General features: G+C 38.2%; 1 protein-coding gene across 5 annotated transcripts in view; it reads right to left on the bottom strand.

Annotated features, from left to right (window-relative positions):
* Window positions 1–25,938, bottom strand: part of LOC126377013 (glycerol-3-phosphate acyltransferase 1, mitochondrial) — a 79,006-nt gene that overhangs the window by 31,705 nt on the left and 21,363 nt on the right. For 3 of the 5 annotated variants that reach the window (XM_050024601.1, XM_050024603.1, XM_050024605.1), the window contains exons 2-4: window positions 21,359–21,771; window positions 13,769–13,913; window positions 10,028–10,141 (exon numbers count right to left, since the gene is read on the bottom strand). In XM_050024601.1, the coding sequence (XP_049880558.1) occupies window positions 10,028–10,141; window positions 13,769–13,913; window positions 21,359–21,468 (369 nt within the window). In that variant the 5' untranslated portion in view covers window positions 21,469–21,771. Of the gene's footprint in view, window positions 1–10,027; window positions 10,142–13,768; window positions 13,914–21,358; window positions 22,004–25,938 lie in introns of those variants that run through there. The other 2 variants (XM_050024602.1, XM_050024606.1) reach the window with 2 other exon arrangements.

Here is a 25,938-nt window from a genome sequence, read left to right as displayed (position 1 = left end):
ACTGTTGATACGATGTCGTAAACTGCATATGATGAAGCTTATGGTAACAAGGGATATCAGCCTATCGCCCATAACATTAGTCCATCATGTTAGAGGACACAATCCCTTTGTCGGATTTTACGACATACCCGGGAAGACAAACAGCTGTACGTGTTCTATATTTTTTATTTGCTTCCAGAACAGCATAGAAGCAACCGGTGAGGGTATGGAGCTTACTCCACCACGCTGCTCGATTGCGGGTCGACTTAAATGCATCTTAAATATATATTATATAATATAATATTCGAGATTTTTCGAATTTTTTTGTAAATAAATGAATTGGCAGACAGGCTTTAGATAAACCTTAGGAACCGATATTTCTCATTACACTGTGGCCTCCCTTCGGAACAAATTGCGAATAACCGTGAAGGCAACAAAGCGACAGTGTAGGCAATACAGTGTCCAATGATGCGCAGTACACGATCCTACCTAGTTCACCTTCAACATAATAATAAAAAAGTATATTTGTGATAATCCTGTAATGTGGGAGTCCTTGGCGTTTGCTTCTTACATATTAAAACTGAACTTAAATATGCTAAGTTATATTTTGAATTTGATTCGTTCGGTATTTCCGTAATAAAAGTTTAAACATTAGTATACGGAAGTCCTTATTTCAGCCAATCAATACACATGCGCAAATAAATCCATTGACCTTAAAAATAAGACAAAGATTTCCTTTGTATAATTCAAGTGAAGCAACCAACAGTTTTGGAAGAGACAACAATATTTGTACTTTGTCACCGACAAAGCAGACACAAAGGGTACAAAGTTCTCCAAATGCTTTGTTACTTGACTGACAAGTTTACCGATAATAAAAACATTATAATTAATAATTATGTAGGTAGGTATCTTCACACTATTAACGCCAGTAGGCTCTGCACGGTAACTACGCCGAGCGCGGCGCGAATTATATCGAGGCCTTCAACCAATAACCGTTTGACGTCCATCTATCTACGTAGATAGCATTCGTATCGTTTAGTGCTTCGAACCACTCAATATAATTCGAGCCGCGCGCGGTACGGTCGTCACGCAGACCCGGCAGGCGAAGTAATACCGTTCAAACCAAAACCGAAATTAGAAAAAAAAAACTTAAAGATGAAAAAAATAAGTTGTTGATGATAGAAACGAGATAGAAACTTATTAAAATGTTGACTGATTTAAGTTTTTTAATGAGGGACTGTTTAGACTACGTTCAACAAAAACAGTATAGATGGCGTTGTACATATTTTTCTTCGTTTAACCATCTCCTTCTAATTTCATGGATAACAGACATTATGCATCTTTTATCTTTGTTTTTGAGTATATAATTTGACATAACAAAGAGTACGACGTTTGACAACATTTAGTCTTCTTCTATCGTGTGGGTTGTGAGGTGAATTACCAACCCCATCAACAACGTCTAGTGTTATTGTGAGACGTTGTCAGTGGTCAAGAAACTTGTACAAATGCACAAATTCAATTTCCATAGAAATGTATCGTCATCTCATTTGACTAGGTTGTCCTGTCGCTTATTTTGCTATACAAAACAGAGAATCATTATCTAAAGGCAAATACATAACAAACATTAGACAAACAGTACAATGCGACAAACTTGGATGTTACATCAACAATTCAAACAATAACAAAAATATTTGCTACGATGTTATTTCAATAGATATTTAATCATCCAGGCTAGAAGAGCACGTGGAAGTCGATAAAAGATTATAGTAACACTACGTCGCCGTATAGCTTGCTAGGGAATGCAATCTCAACTCGACCGACTCCCAAAAATTTCGAGATCCCGCGCGATTAGAAATATCAACCCCGCGAGATCCCGAATTTTTTTGGGATCTCGTCTAGTCCATAGCAACATGTAAACTTAGGATAGAAGCGTCTGAGCTTATAAAAAATAGAGTTATGATTGAACACCGTATTGAAATGCCATACAAGCTTGAAGTAACTTAGGTCAACGAACAAATTCGCAAACAAGTGGGTGGAATGTATGTAACGGTATAGAATAATGACACCTACAACACTACCATATTATTATTGAATCGTCACGTATAGTGATTTGTAGAGTTGTTTATCGAAGGATATTGTATTAGAAAAGAAGATTATTGTTCTAGTTCCAAAAAAATTATTGTATGCTCAGAAAAAAATATTTTATCTACACAGGGTGGGGTGTTAATGACAACGTAACGAATACTGAGGGGGATGATTCAGACCTTGATTCTGAGTTAATATCAAATGGGGTTTTCCGTCGCAGAATTCATGATACTTTTTTTTTAATTATTTTGAAGTGTATATACTTCTGCGATGGAAAATTTACTTGATATTAACTCAGAATAATGAGCTGAATTACCCCCCCCCCCCCCCACAATATTCGTTACGATGTCACACCCCATACAAGTGCGTATGGGTGTCAGAGACAACGCGCCATAACAAATACTGTTGGGGATGATTCAGAACATGATTCTGAGCTGATATCAAGCGGAATTCCCTGCCTGAAAATGTTAGTGTTTTTCTAAAATATTTTCATTTCCATGCTTTTGTGACGGAAAAATCCACTTGATATCAACTCAGAATCATGGCCTCAATCACCCCTCAAAGTTTTCGTTACGATGTCACTAACACGCTGTATATTTTCGCGTGCGAGTTGAAGGCGAGCGATTCAAAAATAACACCCTCGTTCTACGTAGTTTCATACAGCATTTCTTACTATTCTCGAACAGAATTCACGCCTAAGCAATTATGCGCCTTATCGTGTGGCAACACGCGTAGAGTGTGGCCAAGCGGAAATTTTGCTGATAGTACTTTTGAAATACGGAAACAAGGGGCTCGTTCCCTTGTTGCGTGTGTCGACAAAGTTAAGCAACGTTCGGTGCACGTCTTTTGTGACGTGGTACTGGAACTCTCTGCCGTCGTCTGTTTTACCAACTCAAAAAAAAAATGCGATCCCCACCAAAATCACTCACTCACTCATCAATCACTCAATCATTCACTCTTAAAAAAAACATGTCCACTCGTGGGAAGCAGGGAATGGGCCTCTAGTATATTATAATCTATGTATTTACTAATATATCTGTCTGCCTACTAATGATCCAAATTCAAAAATATCTTTAGTAGGTTAGTTACAAGTAATGATTCAAATCATCACTTTTTACATAACGAACGTCTCATCCGCCTAAAACTACTGCAGCTTCTCACAACCTGTATAGCCGGGGAAAAGAAGCTGCAAGAAAAACCTCGATTCTTCAACTATTTTCATTGTGATGTTTTTGTAACTTAGTTTAGGAACTGGCTAGAGCTCAGTCACTGGAACCTTTTGCTAACTCTTCTAAAAACCGTGTCAATGACCGCATTTTTTATGACTGGTTTTTTTTGTTACATAATGCAACGAACTAGATTACATGATGCACCTACTGTTACTATTGCTCTTGTTTCAATAGGTAGAACTTTCCAGGCTACGTTCACCAAAAAACAATATAGATGGCGTTGTACAGATTTAACGTAATAATTACCTATTTTCTCTCTCTCTCTCTATTTAAGAGCTGCGCTCTTGTCGGTGGAGTAATCGCCATTCCTCTCTTCTTCCCGCCAAAACCTTCACAACCTGCACCTTCTCTTTTACTTGTTTCATAAATGTTATCCTAGGTCTACCCCTTCCTCTCTTCCCTTTAATTTTTCCTTCTATAATGTTTGTTATAAATGAATCGTGTCGTATCAGGTGGCCAATCATATTTCCTCTCCGGTTCTCTATAGTCTTCAATATGGTTCTCTTTTCTCCAACTCCAACCTATTTTCTCATTACTCGGATACATAATGATTCCAAAATACAATGGAATGGTAGAAGCAGTATATAAAAATATTTTTCACTTGATAATTGGATTATAATATAGAATTATGTTGCTACCTAAAATGCTTCTCTTTATTTTGATCAGAATAATAATGGGTAGAAGATGTAATTGTGCCTGAGTGTAATAAAAAGGGTCATATTTTTTACCCAAAAACAAAGATAAAAGATGCATATGTCTATTATCTATGAAATTAGGAGATTAAACGAAGAAAAACCAGCGCCATCTATATTGTTGTTGCGTATGGCAGACAAATATCCTGCTTGGATCAAATATCCAGCTTAAGCTCCCTTAACCAAGTCTCTGCTGCATCCGTCACACAATGCAGCTCGGCTAAACCACCTGGGAACCGGTGCAGAGGGCACTCGTTCACTATGTGAGATATGGTTTGGTCCGGGTGACCACATTCACAGTATGGTGACTCCTTTAAGCCCCATTTACATAGGTGATGGTTTGACTTTCCATAGTCGGTCCTACACCGGTTCAGTCGTGTCCAGATTTTTCGCTTGGAGTCAAAGCCAGGGACCCTCCGCGAGAGATCCTGGATAAGGTCCGAATGGTCTGGATGGGCCATCTATATTGTTTTTGAGGTACGTAGCCTGGAAAGTCCATCATTCTTTCCATAAGAAATTTGCATATTACTTAAATCATTTTTGGAACTTCACTTTTCCAACGTGGCGAAATGATTTGTCGAAACAGTTGTTTCGCAGATTGCCCAGGGTACTAGTAAGTTACTTTTTTAATACATATTTCAGTACTTATAAAAGTAATTTTTTTTTGACGTGACTTATTGTAGATTTGCCGCAGATGGCATTAACTACTTGGCCGGACAAATGGGGAGCGCTGAAGGCTCTCACCCGGTACAACGTTTAAGACAACAGGCCTGAGGGTGCCCAGTTGGGCGCGAACCTCGGCTCAGGGCGTCGTCTGAGAGGAAATTAAAAAAGAATTAATCGACCCTAGTGGGTCGATAGCGATAAGCGCTGAATGAGGGAAATCGTCGACCACGCCGGCGGGGTCGGTATCTCTTATAAAAGTAAAGCAGGTAATTGGACAATAGATACATACACACGTAAACTCACGCCTATTTCCCACCGGGGAAGAGACTATGAAATTCCATTTGCTTCGAACCTGACACACTTCTCTTGCGTCCTCGGTATTCATCAATCGTTTCATACACGCACGCTGGTTTCAGAGTAGATCTTATAAAACCTTTTCTAAGGACACCTCCATTTAACAGATTGGATTTAGTTAATTATAGATGAACGAACACAAAGTACATTATATTAAATTCGCAAAGCATGAACCACGTGCAAAACACGCCTCTCCAGTTTTACTGTACTACTGACTCATATTATTCCACTAACTACTCCCTTATCACATAATAGCGTGAAGACAAGACAAGTTATTTACACCGCATTTAGCTGGACAGTCGCGACTGTTACGAACAATAGCTTTTTGAAGATGGAGTGACAGAGAGACATTGTTGAGCAATGCTATTTTAAAGTTCAACCTTGGGATAGTCTTTATAAGACACGTTTTACTGTAATTTTTATTGTTTCTCACTGCTGGACAAGGGCCTCTTCCCATCTTTTCCATCTCTTTCTGTTCCGAACAATTTCTCTCCCCTCTTTGTCAAAACGTCCAGGTCATCTCTCCAAAACTTTCTCGGTCTACCCTGTCCCTATTTCTGCGTCCCAGAGGTGACCAAAATAAAAATAAATTGAACACACGTATACACCCGTAATCCCTAATGGGGTAGGCAGAGCCACGAGTAATTAAAGACAACTTGCAACCACTGTTGTTAAAAAGTCCTAAAATAAATAATATGATGAACCTTATGGTGAGAAGGGATCAGCCTATCGCCCATAACAATTGTCCATCAGAAGTATAATAATTAATTGAAATTATAATATTTTTTAAATTGTAATATGATCATTTACGCTCAGGAAAGGTAACACTCTTTCTATTTCTCTTTTGTTTTGTATTTCCTGTGTGCGCAGTGGAGCAGCGTGGTGGAGAGTCCATACCCCCTCCGGTTGATTGAGGGGAGGCCTGTGCCCAGCATTGGGACATATATAGGCTGTTTATGTTTATGTGTTCCTGTGTGTGCAAAAACGTATTCGTTATGTAATGTTATGTGGCAAACATAAACCGGAGCGCTAAAGTTTTAGTTTAAAGCATTGAAAAGAATCGCTTAGTTCTTTATTCAAAAAATTAAAAAGACAAAGAATACACGAAGCCGAAAGACTTTAGTCGAGCTGGCAAAGCATTCAGTTGCCCTAATACAACATCTATTTATATTCTTCACGACAGGGACAGAAAGGGACAGAAATATAAACATTTACAACACTTTATCGACATCACTTGTCAAAATACGTGAGAGTTACAGCAATATAATGTGTGTAAGTTGTGCGTAATTGTGTGATAAAGACGAATATTGGGACGCGATCTTTGTACTATTATTGTTGCACTATCTCTGTTTGTTAAAGCTTGGACCCTTGCTCTAGAGGTCAAATAATGAGTTCAATCTCCTTTATACCCGTTCTAGTGTGTGTGACAGCAGGGTAGAAAGATAAGAATACGGCCTGCAATAAAGTATTTATTTATTAATAGGAAAACCAACAGCTACATCAAATAGAATAGTAATAAAAGGTTACTAATACTAAAAATAGAATAGTAATAGTAGAATAGAATAGAAAAGTATTTATTTGATCGAGGTTTTGTTGAAGAAAATAAGTATGTGTTTTTCAAAAATAGCGGTTACGTGGTTTTCAATGTAAGGCGTCGATTTGTAGTTGTTCCAAGTAGAACAAAGAATGACTGGTATTTTTTTACATTGTAGTGGTATCTATGTAATGAAACATTGTGTACCAATTAAAACTTCAACATTTTTAAAATACCAGCACGTTTCCTTGACAGGCTTCAGATTCATTCGCTGACGGGTAACGGGTGTTATATGACCACGATCATGCTAACTAGTCGAGCGATAAATCCATTTCATTCATTTGCTTTTAAAAGACAAGTAAGTAAATAATTAAATTATCTCCTTTAAAACTAACCATAAACCTGTTTTTAAAGTTAGTGGCTAATTAAGTTAGTCGCTGATCACCGGATTGTCTGAAAGTAAGACGATCTGTGCTTCGGAAGGCACGTTGAGCCGTTGGTCCCGGTTACTACTTACTGATGTAAGTAAGTAGTCGTTACATGAGCCATATCAGGGGCCTTTGGCGGCTCAATAGTAACCCTGACACCAAGGTTGATAAGGTAGGTATTCCACCTCACAACGCACACGATAGAAGATGTTAGTAGCTACTGAAACTGATGTTTTAAATGTTCGGAACTAACGTAGGGTCACCATACCATCTGGTTGGTTGAGACGAGGCCTGTGCCCAATAGTGGGACGAATAGGCTGTTTACACACGATAGAAGAAGGGGGTTTGACTACTCCATTGGGATATAGTCGTGAGGTTATATTATGTTAGGCTATATATTCATCCGTTAAGCGCTGTATAATTTCACACTCGTTTACCATAGGATGCGCATACGCAACAAGTTGTGTTTATGGCGGCAAATGACAGGTGTTGGCCGTTGTACCATTTTTTATCTTCATTATGTTGCTGTGGGTCACTGTGGCCATATTTAGGTAAACGAGCTGGTGGAACTGGTTTGATGGAATTCTTCAATGTTGGATGTTAATTTGTAGTTTTTTTGTATGGTGTTAGTGTCCATCGCTATGTAGTGCCTCTACGTTTAAGTGTCTTCATCGAAGTTCGCAAGGGAATAATGGATCACATGGCAAGAATTGAACTGTGGTAGCCCAGTTGGTAGAACGCTTGCCTCTAACTTTGAAGTCGCAGTTTCGATTCCAGCGCAGGCCTGTGATTGATTGTCGAATTTGTTTTCGAATTCATGTGTGAATCATAAATCATTATCACGTGCTCAGCGGTAAAGGAAAACATCGCGAGGAAACCCACATTCCCGAGAAATGCATTTTACTTTTACTGAGGTCGAAATCTAAACCTATAAATTGTAACAATATTTGCATACTATTGTTGATAGCTGATAAGGAGGATTCCCTCATTCAGCGCTTATCGCTATCGACCCGCTAGGGTCGATTAATTCTTTCAAATATTTTTCCTCTCAGACGACGCCCTGAGCCGAGGTTCGCGCCCAACTGGGCACCCTCAGGCCTGTTGTCTTAAACGTTGTACCGGGTGAGAGCCTTCAGCGCTCCCCATTTGTCCGGCCAAGTAGTTAATGCCATCTGCGGCAAATCTACAATAAGTCACGTCAAAAAAAAAAGATAAGGAGGATCTTCTATGTACGTCCATCTATTAATATTATCCTTTTCAAAGGCAAATACAGAGTATTTCTATTTCTCTCAAAGCAGACCGTAAGCCCTTACAATTGTCGGCTGGTAAAGGGTTATGCATGACTTCTCTGACATCCCGTACAGTCATGAGCAATATAATATACCCACTTTAGGACTCTCTCGCACTAACATATTTGACATTTAATGAGACTTACGGTTTCATTTGTCAAAAAAGTTAATGTGACATGGTACCAAAGTGTATACATATTAATGCTCGTGACCGTACATACTTATTATACAGTCACTGTGGTCCTGTGTAGACAGACTTGCTCAAGCAGGAAGCGCCGGTTCGATTCTCGGGACCGGTCTTGCATCAATGAGTATAAATTTATCTGAAGTGCAATTTTCACTAACACATTTGCCTCAACCATCATAGGCGGCGAAAAAGAAGGCAAACCCCACCATCAGATGGGAATAATAAATGCCAAGGAGAGAGAGATGAGAGTGATCCTCTTCTATCGTGTGGGTTGTGAGGTGGAGTATCAACCTCATCAACCCTGGTGTCAGGGTTATTATTGAGCCGCCAAAGGCCCCTGACATGGTTCATGTAACGACTACTTACTGATGAGATTATAGGTGGCGACACAGCTCCTCAACTCACACGTTGGTCTGACAGAAAGCTCGGTGAAGACGTGGATACTCCTTGCGATGGATGAACTGACTAGCTCGATTGTGAATATAGTCATGAGTTTATATTTTAAGAGTTATGCTTACTGCCACCTAAATAGTAGATATACTGGCCCCCTTCGACAGGATATAGTAGGGGCAAAGTCGATCACGCTGTTCAATTAGGTATATACAGCTGAACCCTCCATATAACGAAGTCATTATCGCGACCCGTCGTGGCAGTTTAAATAATCTGACGGCATGACGTCATAATCGTAAACGCGCGCGCCTTACACATGAAGACTGTTGGTGTAACATATCGGGGGTGAAGTGAGGAAGTTTGGATTAGTGCGGTGCGGCGTGTGGTCTATTATGTAGTAAGTACATACATAAACAGCCTATATACGTCCCACTGCTGGGCCTCCCCTCAATCAACCGGGTTGGTGGAGGAGTTTTCGCGGGTAGCCTGGGACCAACGGTTGAGCGTGCCTTCCAAGGCACGGAATCATCTTTTTTAAACAATCAGGTGATTCAAGCCTGCAATGTCCTTCTCTCACAAAGCGATTTTGACAATGTCCCCATCGGGAATCGAACCCTCCAGACCTCCAGATCGGGAGCCACAGAGGTTGTTTATGTAGTAAGTATTCTTGTTTATTCTGTGGGTGTGATTCAACGCGAAAAGAGAAGTTGGGCGACCACTTCTACGTTTTAAGGACAGCGTTAGAAGGGACATGGCTGCATTTGGCATGGACCACAAGGGTTGGAAGGAGCTAACCGAGGACCGCAGGAGAATCCAAGATGGACGAACAACGCCTGCTTTGATCTTGTTGTGATATGTTTGATAAAGTATATTAATAAAAGTGACAAAATAGTAAACGTGAATGATTGATTATCATATAAGTGACATATTTGAAAGCTCGCTCAAATGCAATTATTTTCTTAAAGAACACAGCAGTTTAGATTACTTATAAAAAGGATCTCTTGGCAGAAAAGAGAGCAAGACGACACGAAAGTGGAATGGGACTTGCCTGCCACTGACTACATCTGCAAAGAGTCTGGAAGACGTTGCTACTCACGTACTGGCTTCTATAGCCCTGACAAAGGTGCCTCCTAGACAGAAATTATCTGGAAAAGATGTACCTCTATGAGGCCTGATGTATGATATTCGACTCACCCTGGATAGCGGTGCACACCTGGCGCAGGCGAGCCCCGCTGGAGGTCTCGTAACCGGCTGCGGCGCTGGCACCACAGGACCTTCCTTGACTCGGTACAGCGACGTGGTACGGGTCTGTTGGCAATGTAACATACATTAGTATTTCAATATTACATAACATAAACAGCCTATATACGTGCCACTGCTGGGCACAGGCCTCCCCTCAATCAACCGGAGGGGGTATGGAGCATAATCCACCACGCTGCTCCAATGCGTTGGTAGAGGTGTTTTCACGGCTAGTAGCCAGGACCAACGGCTTAACGAAGCCCGGAATCATCTTACTTTTTCGGACAATCAGGTGATTCAAGCCTGAAAAGTCCTTACCAAACAAAGGACAGTCTCACAAAGTGATTGATTGGTTTGTGAGTGATTTCAATATTGTTTTTAGTATTTTAATATTATGGAGCCGTGGTAGCCCAGTTGGTAGAACTCACAGATTCGAATCCACCACAGGCCTAAACCAATGATTGTCGAATTTGTTTTCGAATTCATGTTTGGATCATAAATGATTATCGCGTGCTCAGCGGGGAAGGAAAACATCGTGAGGAAACTCACATTCCCGAGAAATGCATTTTCGGAGGTATGTGACCTAGCCTGTATTAGACTGGTTTTTTCTTCACGGGTTGGAAGGTTAGACGGGTAGTGACATCTGTAAAAAAGCCGGACCTGTCAAATGTTCAGGTTAGGTAAGCGGACCCTGTGAAAAACGGAATAATGCTAGGGGGAATTATGAAAGCTCCCTAAATAATGTAAATCATTTTGGGTGAAGTTCCCTGGCGCAGTAGGAATGAGGAACGGGCAAAACGTCATTAATCCTTAATAGGGTAGACAGAACCACAAGTAATCAGACGACATGCTTTCTACTTCTAGATTAGCATTTGACCCAATGAAATACTCTATTGGATAAGGATTGAAAATTACATGACTTTAGTAACTGCTACCTACCAGATTAGCGGCTGTATCAAGTATTTAATCACACCTGAGTGTATAATGTTTATACAGGTGCAGTTATTGCTATAAGAATAGTTACATAAGATTAATAGGTATTCAAATTAATAGTTTATTATGCGCACTGCTAGGGACTGGAATTCTTTGCCATCTTCTGTATTTCCGAATGCATATAACCCGGGTGCTTTCAAGGCCAGAGTGAACAGGCACCTTCTGGGCGAGCTCGCTTCATCTTAGGCCTCGTCAATATCTGGGGCCAAGAGCAAAACCACCAAAGGAAAAAAAAACATGGATAAAGGAGACTGAAGTGAATCACTATTAAGTATTTACTTGCGTAAAACATTGTTATATTAATTCCTTCCGAAGTACGGATCATTTTATGTTTGGACTATCAGGTGATCAGCCTGTAATGTCCTAACCAAATAGGGATCACAAAGTGATTTTTGTGATTTGTCTCAACCGGCATTCGAACCCGAGACCTCCGGATCATGAGTACAACGCTCAACCACTGGACCACAGAGGCCGTGCAGTGCAGTCACTGATTTTATCCGTAAACAGTGGTGAAATTATGAACCATTAGTTGTAATAATTATAAGATTTATGTTTTTGGTCTTTTACAAAAACGACCAGTTAATTTATTACCTTGCAAGAAACTGCTTGGACTTTTGCACCTTATCATACATCCATCCCGAGATGAACTAAGTACGTACACTTCACCGAGCTTTATGTTAACCCAACGTGTATCTAACGACGAATACAAGTATTCTCAGAAAAATAGCGACCACTGTTGTTGATACCAAGTCCCAATGATATGGTTTTTCTTTTATGTTTTCATTCGTTTCCAGTAGATCATAGAAGCTGCAAGTCTAGCCGTTAGCGACGCAAGCGCCGGTAACCGCCCTATTTCCGTCCTTCCACTAATTGTGCCATCGATTTGGCAACCAGCTCTGTTCCGCTGAGCACTAGAGTAGTTGAGAAACTAGATGATCTGTAGCATGATGTAGATATAAGTAGACACAGAGACGCTCGCCCAAATCCACAAGATATACCTACGAATTTCATTTTTTGTTTCTTCATGAAAAATAAACATTTTACTTAGCAGATATTCTTGATATTGGTCTAATGACATATGGGCAAAATGATGATAATCGAAATCAAAATGATTTCTAGGTCTATTTATTAATTTATCTTAAGTGCAATTTTCACTAACACAGTAGGCTCGATCATCATAGACGTTGGTCTGACAGAAAGCTCGGTGAGGTGTGGGTACTTAGTTCATCTTGCGATGGATGTACTTCTGACTACCTCAATGAGGAAGCAGTTGTGTTATGTTAAATCTTTAAAATCAAGTATGAAAGTCAGATAGAAGAAACAGTAAGCGCATGCACCTAACAAAGAAAGTTAAAATGGTTGTGGGAGAAGTAGATGAATAGTACAGAAGGTATAATGTGTAAAAGGGATGCATAGACAAATGACAGATAGAGTGAAAATGAGTTAGAGCGCGACAGAAAGAGTGAGAAAAAAGGAGATTGGATAGATAGACGATGGTGGGGTGAAATATGATTGTGCTCGGAGAAAACGTGAAACAAGACAAACAAGTATATTAAACGTAGACTGTTTAATTTGAGCAAACCCAAATTTTAGAATTAGTATATAAAGGAGATAGAGTAAAAGGGAGTAAAATAGAGTAAAAAGGTTATACTTGGACAATTGACACAGAGCCATCTAGCCCCAAACTAAGCTCGAAGCTTGTATTATGGGTACTAGGTAACTGATATACTACTTAAATACTTTTTTTGTAAATAAATACATATTATACATAATATAAACGACCAGACACGAGGCGAATTTTAGTTTTGCTAACATTCGCCCCGGGCGGGATTCGAACCCGCAACCCCCGATTGACGGACCGGTGTTGTTACCATTGCGCCACAGGGGTCGTTTGATTGATTTGATTACAAAAATAAATATTATTCCAAAAAATATGCATGTTTTATTTTTTTCCCCCGCCATGACTCAGTCAGACTGACCAAAAAAAGTTAAAATCGATATCTAAGCAGTTAATCCGTTTAAGTAGAATTTTTGACATTATGCGCTTTTGTCATTCTGCGCCTTTGACATTGTGCGCTTTTGACAATATGCGCTTTTGACATTCTGCTCTTTTGACAATTTGCTACCACTTGACATTTCGCTCTTTTGACCTTATGCTTCAAAACGGTTGCATTGCATACGATATTTAGCCTCAATTCGTCCTTGTGAGAAGTTCATTTAACTCGAGTAAAAACAACAAATGTTGGTCGAAGGCCATTGACGTGACTATTTTATGGACGACGCTCAAAACCAGTCCTGATTCGCCGCAAAATGATGGCTTACGTAATAAATTAATGGATTGCGCAGATATACGAACGAGTCCTTACTCGTCCTCTGACCTTTCATGAGACTAGGATTTAATTTTTGTCATGTTTGAAATTAGTTTATCTTTTATATGTGTAAAACGTTTTTTAAAGTGTTTAATAGAGTATTGGACTGGGTCAACGATAAATGATTTTGAACGAAAATGCTAGAAACAGAAGACAGTCAAAGATGATCAAAAATTAGAGAAAAGATTTCTCTTCCATGTAATTGAAGACAAAATGCCTGTGGGTGTCTCTCCGGGTATTGTCCGAGAAGATTATATGCACTGAAGGGGAACACCGGAACCAACGGGGTCGGTATCTGTGAAGATGGACACACACACTCAGCGGTATCACTCACCGTGCGCTCAGCGTCAACTTTGGCGTAGACGTCGTGTCTGGGGCGTCTGCGCGCGCGCACCGCCTGACGGAGCGAGCCGCTCGAGTCGCGCCCGCACCACCCCGTCACGCGCTCACCGACCACTTCCAGCATGTCGGCTACGCGGCTGCAACAAAGAAAGATGTTGTTATTAAATGATTTTTGTTTTTATAGCACTTACCTGTGCTTAGGGAAAGAGAAAACATCATATTTTATATTGGTTGTAATAAACCTACGGGGTGTAACGTAGAACCCTTGCCCAGGGATACGGGTGAAGACCTCAACGGTTGCCGAGGCGAAGATGGGAACTATCCGTACGGCAATGCAGGACGGAAGGGGCAAGTCACAGGGACTGTAACCTGGAACCTGACAGAGGCCAGCAGTAACTGTTAGTACTATTCAGAGGCGGAGGACAGGAGTCCCAGTATGGCTTTGTAATAGACTACTCTGGGCGCCATCTCACTTGTGTCAGACAGAGTACTGCGGGGCGGAAGGCAAGAGGGAAACCACTGCCCTATTTTTCCCTAAAAAAGTAGCATGGAAAATGCTGCACCGACAAGAGCGTGGCTCTTAAATTGATGATGATGATATTAAACCAATAATAACCAATTTAAAATAGGGTTGTAAGCTAATAACATAAACAACCTATAAATCATTGTGGTCGTGTGGTTCACCGGCTTGCTTCCCAAACGGGGAGCACCGGTTCCAACCCCGGTATTGGAATTGCACCAATGAGTTAATTTATCTTAAGTGCTGGTTTCACTAACACAGTTGGCAGAACCATTACACGGTGATACGGCCCACCATGTACCAAGTTGGTTTAACAGAAAGCTCGGTGAAGTTTGGGTACTTAGTTCATCTTGCGATGGGTGTACCTCAGATGACCCCATTGGGAGGTAGTCGTGAACTTATGTAATTGTTAAACAACAGGTATTGGGTATGAAAAAGACTGCGGGATTTATAACTACGCAAAAAGTTGTTAAGGTTATCTTTACAACACTTCCTCGTTCTATAACGCCAAACTAAGGTCAAAGATCAAATTGTATTTATATACAAAACTGCGGAATATTTGCCTGTCTATTCTATTGGTATTCTAGTTGTCTTTGATTACTTGTGGCTCTGCCCACCCCATTAGGGATTACGGACGTGAGTTTATGTATGTATGTATGTATGTGAATTTAAGATTTGTACTAATTCTATTTCTCTTTTGTTTTGTATTTTGTTTTTTCCTGTTTGTGCAATAAAGTATTTGTTATGTTATGTTATGTTATTTGCGTGGAACGTATTAGCTTACGACATTGACAATGTATTCATGTTAATTTACGCAAAAATATCTTTCGACCAAACCTGTCACAAATTCCGAACGGTCGGGCGCCAGGATTTGAACCGGCGCGGCGGCGCTCCTCGTTTGAAAAGAAAGCAACAACTACTATCGTATCACACCCGTAATCCCTATTTTGGTGGGCAGACAACATCAAAAACAACTTGCAGCCACTGTTGAGTGTTCTGAATTAACAATATTAACATACATAGACAGATAGATAGATAAATCATTTATTTGGTCTACAGTCACACATGCATACAATACAAACATACGTAAACTCACGCCTCTTTCCCACCAGGGCAGCAGAGACTATATATAGAATTCCATTTGCTTCGATCCTGACACACTTCTCTTGCTTCCTCCACATTCATCAATCGCTAACAAACAATATTAACATTTACGTTTAATGAGGAAGTGCTAGTAAGTAAGGGAAAAAGGCAAATATTCAGAGTTATTCAGGACAAAAGAGGCAAGATGATTGGGCACTTAATAAGACACGACGAATTTATTAAAACAACATAGAAGGGAAGCTACAAGGAAAGAGAGGAAGGGGAAGACCAAGAAGAGCTTACATGGAACAGATTAAAGAGAAGGTGAACGTCGTGTCTTTTAAGGAAGTGAAAGAATTGGCCTTTGATAGACAAGAATGGAGAATGCTACACCGACAAGAGATTTACGTTGATTCCATTAGTAGACATTAATATTATCTTTTTTAGCTATAGCAACAATACCACATCCGTTCTTTGAGAGCTAATGTAAATGTTTGATATTCGTATGACATTAGTTTACTTTAGTTTGTTCAATACATTAGTCATAAGTCTGTTTCAAAACATAGATGGGACCAATGGTAAATAGTCTATTGAATGCTCTACCAAGAGCATTTCAGTATTTCCTATTTCTTTTTTTACATTTTTGACAAAGTAACGGACTACCTATTACAACAACAACATAAGCTCCCAATCCCAATTGGGGTAGTCAGAGGTCCATTGCAAGATGAAAGTACCCAAAATTCACCGAGTTTTCTGTTAGACCAACGCGATAGGTGGTGAGCTGTATCGCCGTCTATGAGCCAACTGTGTTAGTGAAAACTGCACTTAAGAGAAATTAATAACTCATTGGTGGCTCACAGACGTATAAGGCCAATGTATGTATGTATTGGTGGTTAAATACAGTTTAAGTACGATAAGGTGCAAAAGTCCAATCAGTTTCTTGCAAAGTAATAAATTAACTGGTTGCACTTAAGGCCTCCTGGTTACATGTCGTCTCTGTAATAGACCAAAAACATCTACAAAAACATAAATTTTATAATTATGACAACTAATGTTTTATAATTTTCCCCTCTGTTTACAAATAATTCGCTGGGCTCAGTAACTGCACTTTTGCATATAAAATAAAGTTTCAGTCATATTATGTTAACAAAGATTATATTGCGTAAGAATTATAATAAACCTTTTTAACCCCCGACGCAAAAACGACGGGGTGTTATAAGTTTGACGTGTCTGTGTAAATGTGTATGTGTCTGTCTGTGGCATCGTAGCTCCCAAACGGATGATCCGATTCTAATGCGGCTTTTTTTGTTTGAAACGTATGTCAGTCGAGAGTGTTCTTAGCTATGTTTGGTGGAAATCGGTACAGGTCTTCAAGGTCATCAGGTCGTTTGTGATAAGAATGTTACACGCTCAGTTTGCTTGCAAGCACATGTGGGATAAGTTATTTTTTTCTTTTTATAGGGTTTAGCATTTTTAACCTTTTGTCATAATAATTGAGTACCTACTTTTTTTTGGTCGGAAGTTTTTGAAATTTTTAATTTAATAACATAACATAACAAATACTTTATTGCACAAACAGGAAAAAACAAAATACAAAACAAAAGAGAAATAGAATTAGTACAATAGGCGGCCTTATTGCTAAGTAGCAATCTCTTCCAGGCAACCTTTAAGTATAGGAGATATTGAATATTAGGTAATATAGCGGGATAGTGCAGCATGGGAATACTTGTGCATATAAAAATAAATACACTTTTGACTACATAAACTACATAATAATAATACACATAATTATAATTGTTATAATAAATAAATATCACTATTACATATACTATGGAAGAAAAGGAGTAGATAGAATGTTAATGTTATTGGACTTTGGACTTATGGACTATGGTCACATATTTTAGCATATTTTCTTTGCATATGATTATATTTCGCGCCGATCGTTTGAGATTAAAGTGCAAAGACCAAATATTCGACATATTAGATAACTTCTGACATTGTGGATTTATTTAAAATTATCGCCATAATAAACAAACACATACCTAACATACACGTTCATGTTTAAATGTTTTTATAACATAATAACAACACGTGATTAGCAGCTGCTTGTGTTATTAATTATTATTTAATAGTTTACTTATGTCGCGAGGAATGGGAATCTTTTGTTCGAGCCCTATATATCAGCAGGAGATAAAATAAGTCAGACATACATCCATCGCACGATGAACTGAGTGCCCACAGCTCACCGGGCTTTCTGTTAAACCAAATACAATTTGATCTTTGGCCTTAGTTTGGCATGTTATAGAACGAGGAAGTGCTGTAAAGATAACCTTAACAACTTTTTGCGTAGTTGTAAAGCCCGCAGTCTTTTTGATACTCATTACCTTTGTTTAATCACACGTCTACAGTCAGTCAGTTCACGTCTACATTCCAATGGGGTCGTCTGAGGTACACCTATTGCAAGATGAACTAAGTACCCACACCTCACCGAGCTTGCTGTTAAACCAACGTGAGACGTGGTGAGCCGTATCGCCGTATATAACGGTCAAACTGCACTTAAGATATAAATTATTAATTCATTCGTACAAGTCCGGTACAGTCATGAGCAACATAATGTACCCACTTTAGGACTCTGTCGCACTAACATATTTGACATTTAGTGAGACTTACAGTTCAATTTGTCAAAAAAGTTAATGTGACATGGTACCAAACTGTATACATGTTAATGCTCGTGACCGTACTGGTGTTCGAACCGGCGCTCCCCGATTGAGAAGCAAGCCGATGTGCCACAGGGACACATGACAGCAGGATTAAAAGCACAAGGGAAGATTTTAGTTCAGTTTCGTTTAATGGTTTAGTAGAGACACCTCTAGGAAACTATACAGTGTGTAGTTTTTCGGACCCTACAAACTTTAAGGGTGGATTCTACTAGTAATTTCATCGAGAAAACACCCCCACATGTGGGGTCAAATCTCAATATTCTAGAAATGGCGGCCATTTTAAAATTTTAGATTTTTTTCTTCATAAAAAGTCATATCTCGAGATTTAAAGGCCTTACGGACATGAAATAAAATGCTTTTTTATCTGCAAAAAGTCGTCTCTATCAAATAAAAATATCCACAACTGCTAAAAAGGTATATAAAATAGTTAAAAGCCCCTAATCTCATTTTTTTTTAAAAACCAGCAAATATCTTATTGAGATTTCACCCCACATATGGGGGTGTTTTATCGAAGAAATTACTCGTAGAATCCACCCTTAAAGTTTGTCGGGTCCGAAAAACTACACACTGTAGAACAACACTCTTTTTAACTTATTTTTCTAAGGAACTGTACGCCATTATCAAAATACAAGGTTCAAGAACCGTCGCAATCGGTCAAAGTGAGAAGCAGTTGTTATTAAACTTTATCGCAAAGGTACAGAGTAGGAAGTAATGATAACAATGGTCTCCTTTTACGCTATACCTTTTACAATAGCCAAGAAATTATTGACGGTAGTTGCCTTCCGACTAGTTCCAATGACCCCTACAAATAACGGCCACAGTATTGTACTAATAAGGTCGATTTTTCTTTGAATCCTATGTTATGATTGACGAATGATTGAAAGATGTAATATCGCTTTTACACTACATTTTTACTGCCACTTTTCAGTGAAGATGGGGTGTTTGTTATATCAAATTTATATCCATCAATCGTTTCATACACGCACGCCGCCGCCGGTTCAGAGTACCAAATTCACAGTATCGTACAAAATTTTTGATACTAAACCCTGTCTAAGCACATTTCCAATATGGTCAATGTACGTCCTTCTAGGTCCTCTGTCAGCTTTACCAACAACCTTCGCCTTATGTACCACTTTCGTAATCTTATTAATACTATTTTTTTATTAATAAAGGTTTTTCATCATATTAAAACTACGAAAAAAATGTAGATTAAATAAATAATATTAACGAATGGATTCAAACTGGGTTAACAATGTATGTATGCATTACAAACAATGCACTGTAGTAAATACAACATTACATTTATGACTATATTTATGTATGTAACATGTGAATAGTTTTAATGCATGACGAAGGCAATAAGCTAGATTAATAAATACACGCGCTCACCAGTGCTCAGGTGGTATAGCCGAGCTGCATTGTGTGACGGATGCAGCAGAGACTTGGTTAAGGGAGCTTAAGCTAGATATTTGATCCACGCAGGATATTTTATTTTTTGTCTGCCATAAGCAATAATACATAACATAAACTGCCTATATACGTCCCACTGCTGGGCACAGGCCTCCCCTCAATCAACCGGAGGGGGTATGGAGCATACTCCACCACGCTGCTCCACTGCGGGTTGGTGGAGGTGTTTTTACAGCTAATAGCCGGGACCAACGGCTTAACGTGCCTTCCGAAGCACGGAATCATCTTACTTTCAGGTGATTCAAGCCTGAAAAGTCCTTACCAAACAAAGGACAGTCTCACAAAGTGATTTCGACAATGTCCCCATCGGGAATCGAACCCGGACCTCCAGATCTTGAGCCTAACGCTCTAACCACCAGACCACGGAGATAATAATAAATACACGCGAACCTCCGAAACTCCTACCCGTTTTAAAAAATACTTATATAATGCTGATTCCAATACGCACCATATAATTTTATTTTAAGTTATACCAGTCATTTTCTTATCTACCGAAAAGGAAAGGGACGGGTAATCGACAGGCATAAAAATGAAACACACGCAATTTAGGCACAAATAACAACCCTCTAAAAACATTACATTGGCCAATAACGCCACAGAATTAAGTTCACATCACACGTCAAACGGTTTGCATACCGTCGAGATACATATTTAATTCGCCCGGGCTATTCTTCATTCAATCGTTATTTTTTAAATTAACAGCTGTCAATCGTCCGTCCCTTCCCCTTTTCGCGCGGATAAGAAAATTACAGGTATAACTTAAAATAAAATTAGGATGTGTCTGCAGGAATCGAGGCTACTATACTTTGTAGAGTCAAGAAAAGTTAGAAAACAAAATGGCACCCGCATTTGGTACTTTTCTGAAGCTGGTTTCACAAAGTGTTTTTTTTTTGACGCAATGACTTAACCCTTATCGGTTATTAGTTAATGTTTATTTGAGTATTGTATGCTTATTATCAAACCAGTAGTATAGGCGACCTACATAAGAATTCTACCCGACGGCGACTAAGATTAGTAATTATCTAATTATTTCTTCCGTTAAATACTAATAATATATTAAAGTAAATACTAGATAATTATAATTAACGATTCACGTGCTAAGTCGTGTTGTAATTGAATTTGTAATTTATTTGAATTAAATATTGTTGTTTTATTAACTGTTGGATATAAATGATAAAAAAGATATGTAATTTACTAGCGAACACCCGCGACTTTGTCTTCGTATCTTTATAAATTACAGCCTGTGTACTATTTTGAATTCTGATCTATAAGCTATATTACTGTTAAGTTTCATCAAAATCTATTTAGTAGTTTTTTGTGTGGGAAAGTAACGAATAACCACACATCCTCACAAACTTTCGAGGTTATAATATTAGTAGGATAAATAGAAAAACTTTTATCCATGTTTACAAAACTTTTTTTTTTTCACTCATTTATTTATAAAATATTCTCTCTAATAGCCATAATACTTACGAATTATATTATGTATTTTGAAGCTAAGTTACAATAATATAATTCGTAAATTGATAGCTCTACTTAGGGTCTCAATTTTGGAGGTCAGTCTTACCACAGAACATCCTCGCTTGTACTAGACTGTGAATAAAAAATGATTGTGAATAAATTTGTGAAAAAAAAAAAGACTGTGAATTTGCATATAACACTACAAATAAGTATAATTAATTATTAGTTAAATAATAGAAAAGCACTCTGTCGTTAAAAATAAGTCTTAAATGTTGTCGAAAAATAAACACGTACGAATTTAATATTGATTTTGAACAAAATTCAAACCAACCTGGAGGTAAAGAACCAATACAGTAGAGCGGTGAAGATGGCGAGCTCGGCGGCTCCGCTGGCCACCCTGACATGCTCCACCATCGTCCACACCGCCACCATCGCCTCCATGTTGGCCGACCACCCCCACAGGCCCCACTCCGACAACTCCCAGCCAGACCACTCGGCCCAGTCCTCGTACGACACTACATCACCCGTCCAATTCCACGCGGAACCAAACGATATTATCGACGAAATCTTGACGCACTAAATCCACTTCCCCAAAAAGTCGTTTTTACGAATCCCCCTTCGTAATTAAAATTCGAAATTAGAAAACATCCGAGCTGTTCGAAGTCGCAAGTCGAATTACGGATAGCACAGTCTTTAGAAATGTTCCTTGAATAATTCGTAACGCAAGTTTTTTTGTCGATGTCACTGAAAATTAAATTCAAATTGAATTTTCGAATGCAGAAAGAGAATTGAATCAAGCTGTCGATTTCAATTTCAATAATGGACTAAATCATTGAGAACTTGTGACACAACGGAGATGTTGTGGTCACAGGATGAACGTACGATTCCGACGGAGTGCAAAGCTATACTAATTCAATTGAACATTGAATTTGCAAAGTGGTCTCATTTGACCCGCGTCCGAACACACACCCCAGTGGCAGTAGCGTGATAGATAACGAACCATAACTTAAAGAGTATATCGGGGAATAATAATTATTAACACGACCTAATTGATGACCGATAAAACAGAGCAAAGTTCAATAATGGACCATCGCCCATTAGTGGAAAATTTAGTTACAACGAGAAATGGCTTAGGTGACATCAAGAGATAACGTGACTTAAAGTAAACAGATTGCAATATTAATATAACTAGGGTAACGTAGAGCTATCAAACAAAAGCGATTTTTTTATCAAAACAAACAAAAACGAGGTTATGTTCCCGTCGTGAAAACTAACCAAAGAAATGTCTGTGATAAAAAGAAAGATGATAAAGTCGGTGTTAAATTAGACAAAGAAAACAGGATTATTTATTTATGTGACTGTCCAAATATCATGATAACAAAACAGCTGGCAAAATTTTATCGTTAGTTTTGTTTGTAATGTATGACCGATAAGAATATTGAATATGGATTGATAGAAGATAAAACCTTTTAAATCTGGATTGACAATAGGATTAAGTGCATGTGCATTATTATCTGTTTATTATCTGCCACAATATCCTGAACATTATCATATTTTTGCTAATATTACAAGGACGCAAGAACCTCCCTAAAGAGGATCTGAACATAATTGGATGTAAATAATATTCGACAATAATAACTTGATAGACTGTAATTGAAACCAATTATTTATATACAATCAGATTGACAAAATAAATTTCTGAAGGATAAAGGTATGCAAACTATTGTCCTTGCTTTATCAATCTGCAGGTTAAGAAACGGAATAAAAATGTGATGTAAGTTACAGTCCAAATGTAAGCAAAAATAAAAATTATCGGAATGTTTACACGACATTAAAAAACAGTGAAGCCGAAATTCACGTGAAACGTATGACTCTCGTGTGTCACATCACATGATGAAGAGTGCAAGCCTGTGATAATTAGATAATGTTGTAATAAAATATTTAAGTTGGTGTGATCATTGGAAGTATTTATATTTAAATTATTGTCGATTATCAAAACATGATTTTTTTGACGTTTGATTGTTCGATGTAGGTAAGCGAAATTAGTTAAATCAGAGTCTTATTAACAAAGAAAAACAAAAGTAGTGCACAATCAAGACACAATGTCACACATGGGAATACTTGATGAGCATAATAAGCAGTATTTATACGTTTGATAGTCAGCCCGAGTTAATAAGAAAACTGAAGATACTTCTTTGGATAAATATGAAGATAATGATGTATAATGTATATGGAAAGAGCAAGATCAGGAAGTACGTAAGTACCACGATACTTGCAATCAGTAAATTCTAATATTTTAATGAAAAGTGAATGCAAACACATTCGTGATATCTATAAGTAGATCAACGCGTAAACAATCTCCGCATCTAATTAAATACTATTTGATTGCACAATTAGGTATATATGACACTACAACAGTGATCAAATTGTGATCGGAAAGTGACAGATAAGCAGACTATGTACGTTATGCAAGACATTTAATTAGTCTTTGTCAGTAATTGTGGTGTCAAAGGCGTCAATAATGAAATAGATAATGTTAACAATATCATTGTCGACACACGTGCATGCAAATATGCATGTTTTAGGAAGTCATATAAAACTTGTTCTACTAATCTCTTATTTCACATAATAATGCATGAACAATGGAAAACTATTAACGTCTAACAACATCAAGCAAACTAACCAAAACGTAAATCGAATGTAAATAGTGAACACAATACAGTGCGCATGAAATATTTCGTAACGTACACCTTATTTGACAGCAATTTGAATTGAATTGTTACATAGAAAACTAATACGGTAACACCAATACTCTTCGAAATGTTAAAGCCACAAAGTAAACGGATACATATAAAGTCATAAAAGGATTCTCAACAGTATTGACTTGTCTCTTTGAATAGACAATTCATCATTAGGAACACAAAAGATGACAAATTGCTATAGCGAATAATGTTAAAGCAGATAATTTAGAAGCTGCGTAGTAAGAAACATCTTACACGCGAGATAAAGCTGTTCTAAATATAACTGGGCCTCAGATTCTTGCGTGATAATTGTCCTAACTAGATAATAAATTCAACTGCGAAATTGTTTAATTTTATATTCACGTAACCGTGCGTGAAACTCAAACCGCATGTGTTACATATGCAAACTTTATGAGTCACATTACTTTTTTTCGATAAAGCGATATAAATAATGTAAACTACTCAAAACAAAACAAAGTAAAGTACGTTATTAAAAAAACAGGAATTTTGACAATAATGATGTTTAATTGTAATAAAATGGATTGATATTGATTGATTGTATTATGGTACAGATTAAATAGTATTTTTTGAGAGATATTTATGTAAACTTCTCAATTTAAGAGACTTTTACCAAAATAAACAAATAAATCTTTACCGATTACTCATTCAGGATCATAAACAACAAATTTCTAAGAACCTAAGAAGAAAATAGGTAGGTAATTAAATTAGTAGTTAGGCATCATGATTCGATTAGCGACCCACTGGCAGCACCTACGCGATATGTAGTTGCCCAACATCAGATTCAGCCGGTGTCATTGTACGCAAATGAGAGTTTGGTTTTACGCAACTTAATTCGATATTTCAGAAGTGTTGCGGTCGCATATCAAGTATTAGTGTGACATGTCGTTGCTACCTTTGTTACTGTGAAGATAAATATTTTATAAATTAAACGGTCTTCAGCGGTGCGCGAAAGCAACCTATGAAAAGTTTCCCATTACAAGTTGAGAGTTTCTATTTTACAAATAAATGGAGAGATACGATACGTTGATGACTTACAAACTTCAAAGCTTTCGCATTATAAATTTATTCAAGTGAAAAAGTAATAGTTCTGCTGGCATTAGAAAATGTGACAAACATGAGCGACCACACCATTACTAACAACCCGCAATAACGAACCATGGCATATCACTAGAAAGAGGAGAATATTGATGAGGGAAGTCTAGCAACCAATAATTGGATGGTACGAACCTGTTAATGTTTCAACTAAACCTTCGTTTCCTCTCCTAGACAATCAGAATATAAAACAATTGCAATCGTAGAATAAGAAACTTGACCACGTAGTAAACTGCGCGGAAGGAAATGACGTGAACCTTGTAATATAATCGAATATTCAAGGATCCAAGGCATATGCAAAGCAATGACATACGTACTTAGAATTCAGTCTACAAACAATAATATAAATCACTTTTTACAGATTGTGTAAAAACAAAACACACTGAACGGTGAATTTTCTTCCTCACGCAATCTGCGTCTGAAACTTACAGATGGAATGGACGAAACCTTGGATATTAGCAGGAAGTATTAATAACATCAAATGCCTATAAAAATAGATACCTACGAGGGTACATAAACTACAACTAGATGCATCGGACGCAGGTTAAGAAATTAGATAAGAAATAATAAGCGGAATAATATTGAAGAACGAAAGAATATTAAACCTCAAATACTTTATTTCATTACAATTGCTTAAAGCAGTACCTACGAGGGGAGGTCAAAAAGTTCGCGGAATGGAGGGGTTGGAGGGGGTTGGTTTGCTCGTACAGGTAGCCGCTAGTTGCACACCTCATTAACAGTATATGTACCAAGTTTGAAGCAAATCGGGTCATTAACGTTTGAACTATCGACCAGCAAACAAGTGAATCGGGAAGAACTCAGCGAATATGGAGAAAATTGAACACCGCGCCGTCATTAAGTTCCTCACCAAGCAAGGAAAATCCGCTCAGACGATTTTTCAAGAGCTGTTAGCAGTTTACGCGGACTCTGCCCCTGGTAAAACCATGGTTTACAAGTGGCATAGTCTTTTCAAGCAAGGAAGAGAGTCGATTGAAGATGACCCCCGCTCCGGACGGCCCATTGAGGCCACCACACCGGAAATCATCGAAAAAGTAGA

This window comes from Pectinophora gossypiella, chromosome 22 (genome assembly GCF_024362695.1).
Source record: "Pectinophora gossypiella chromosome 22, ilPecGoss1.1, whole genome shotgun sequence".
Lineage (NCBI taxonomy): Eukaryota > Metazoa > Arthropoda > Insecta > Lepidoptera > Gelechiidae > Pectinophora > Pectinophora gossypiella.
The sequence above is the reverse complement of the archived record's forward strand: the minus strand, read 5'-3'. Positions and strand labels throughout refer to the sequence as shown.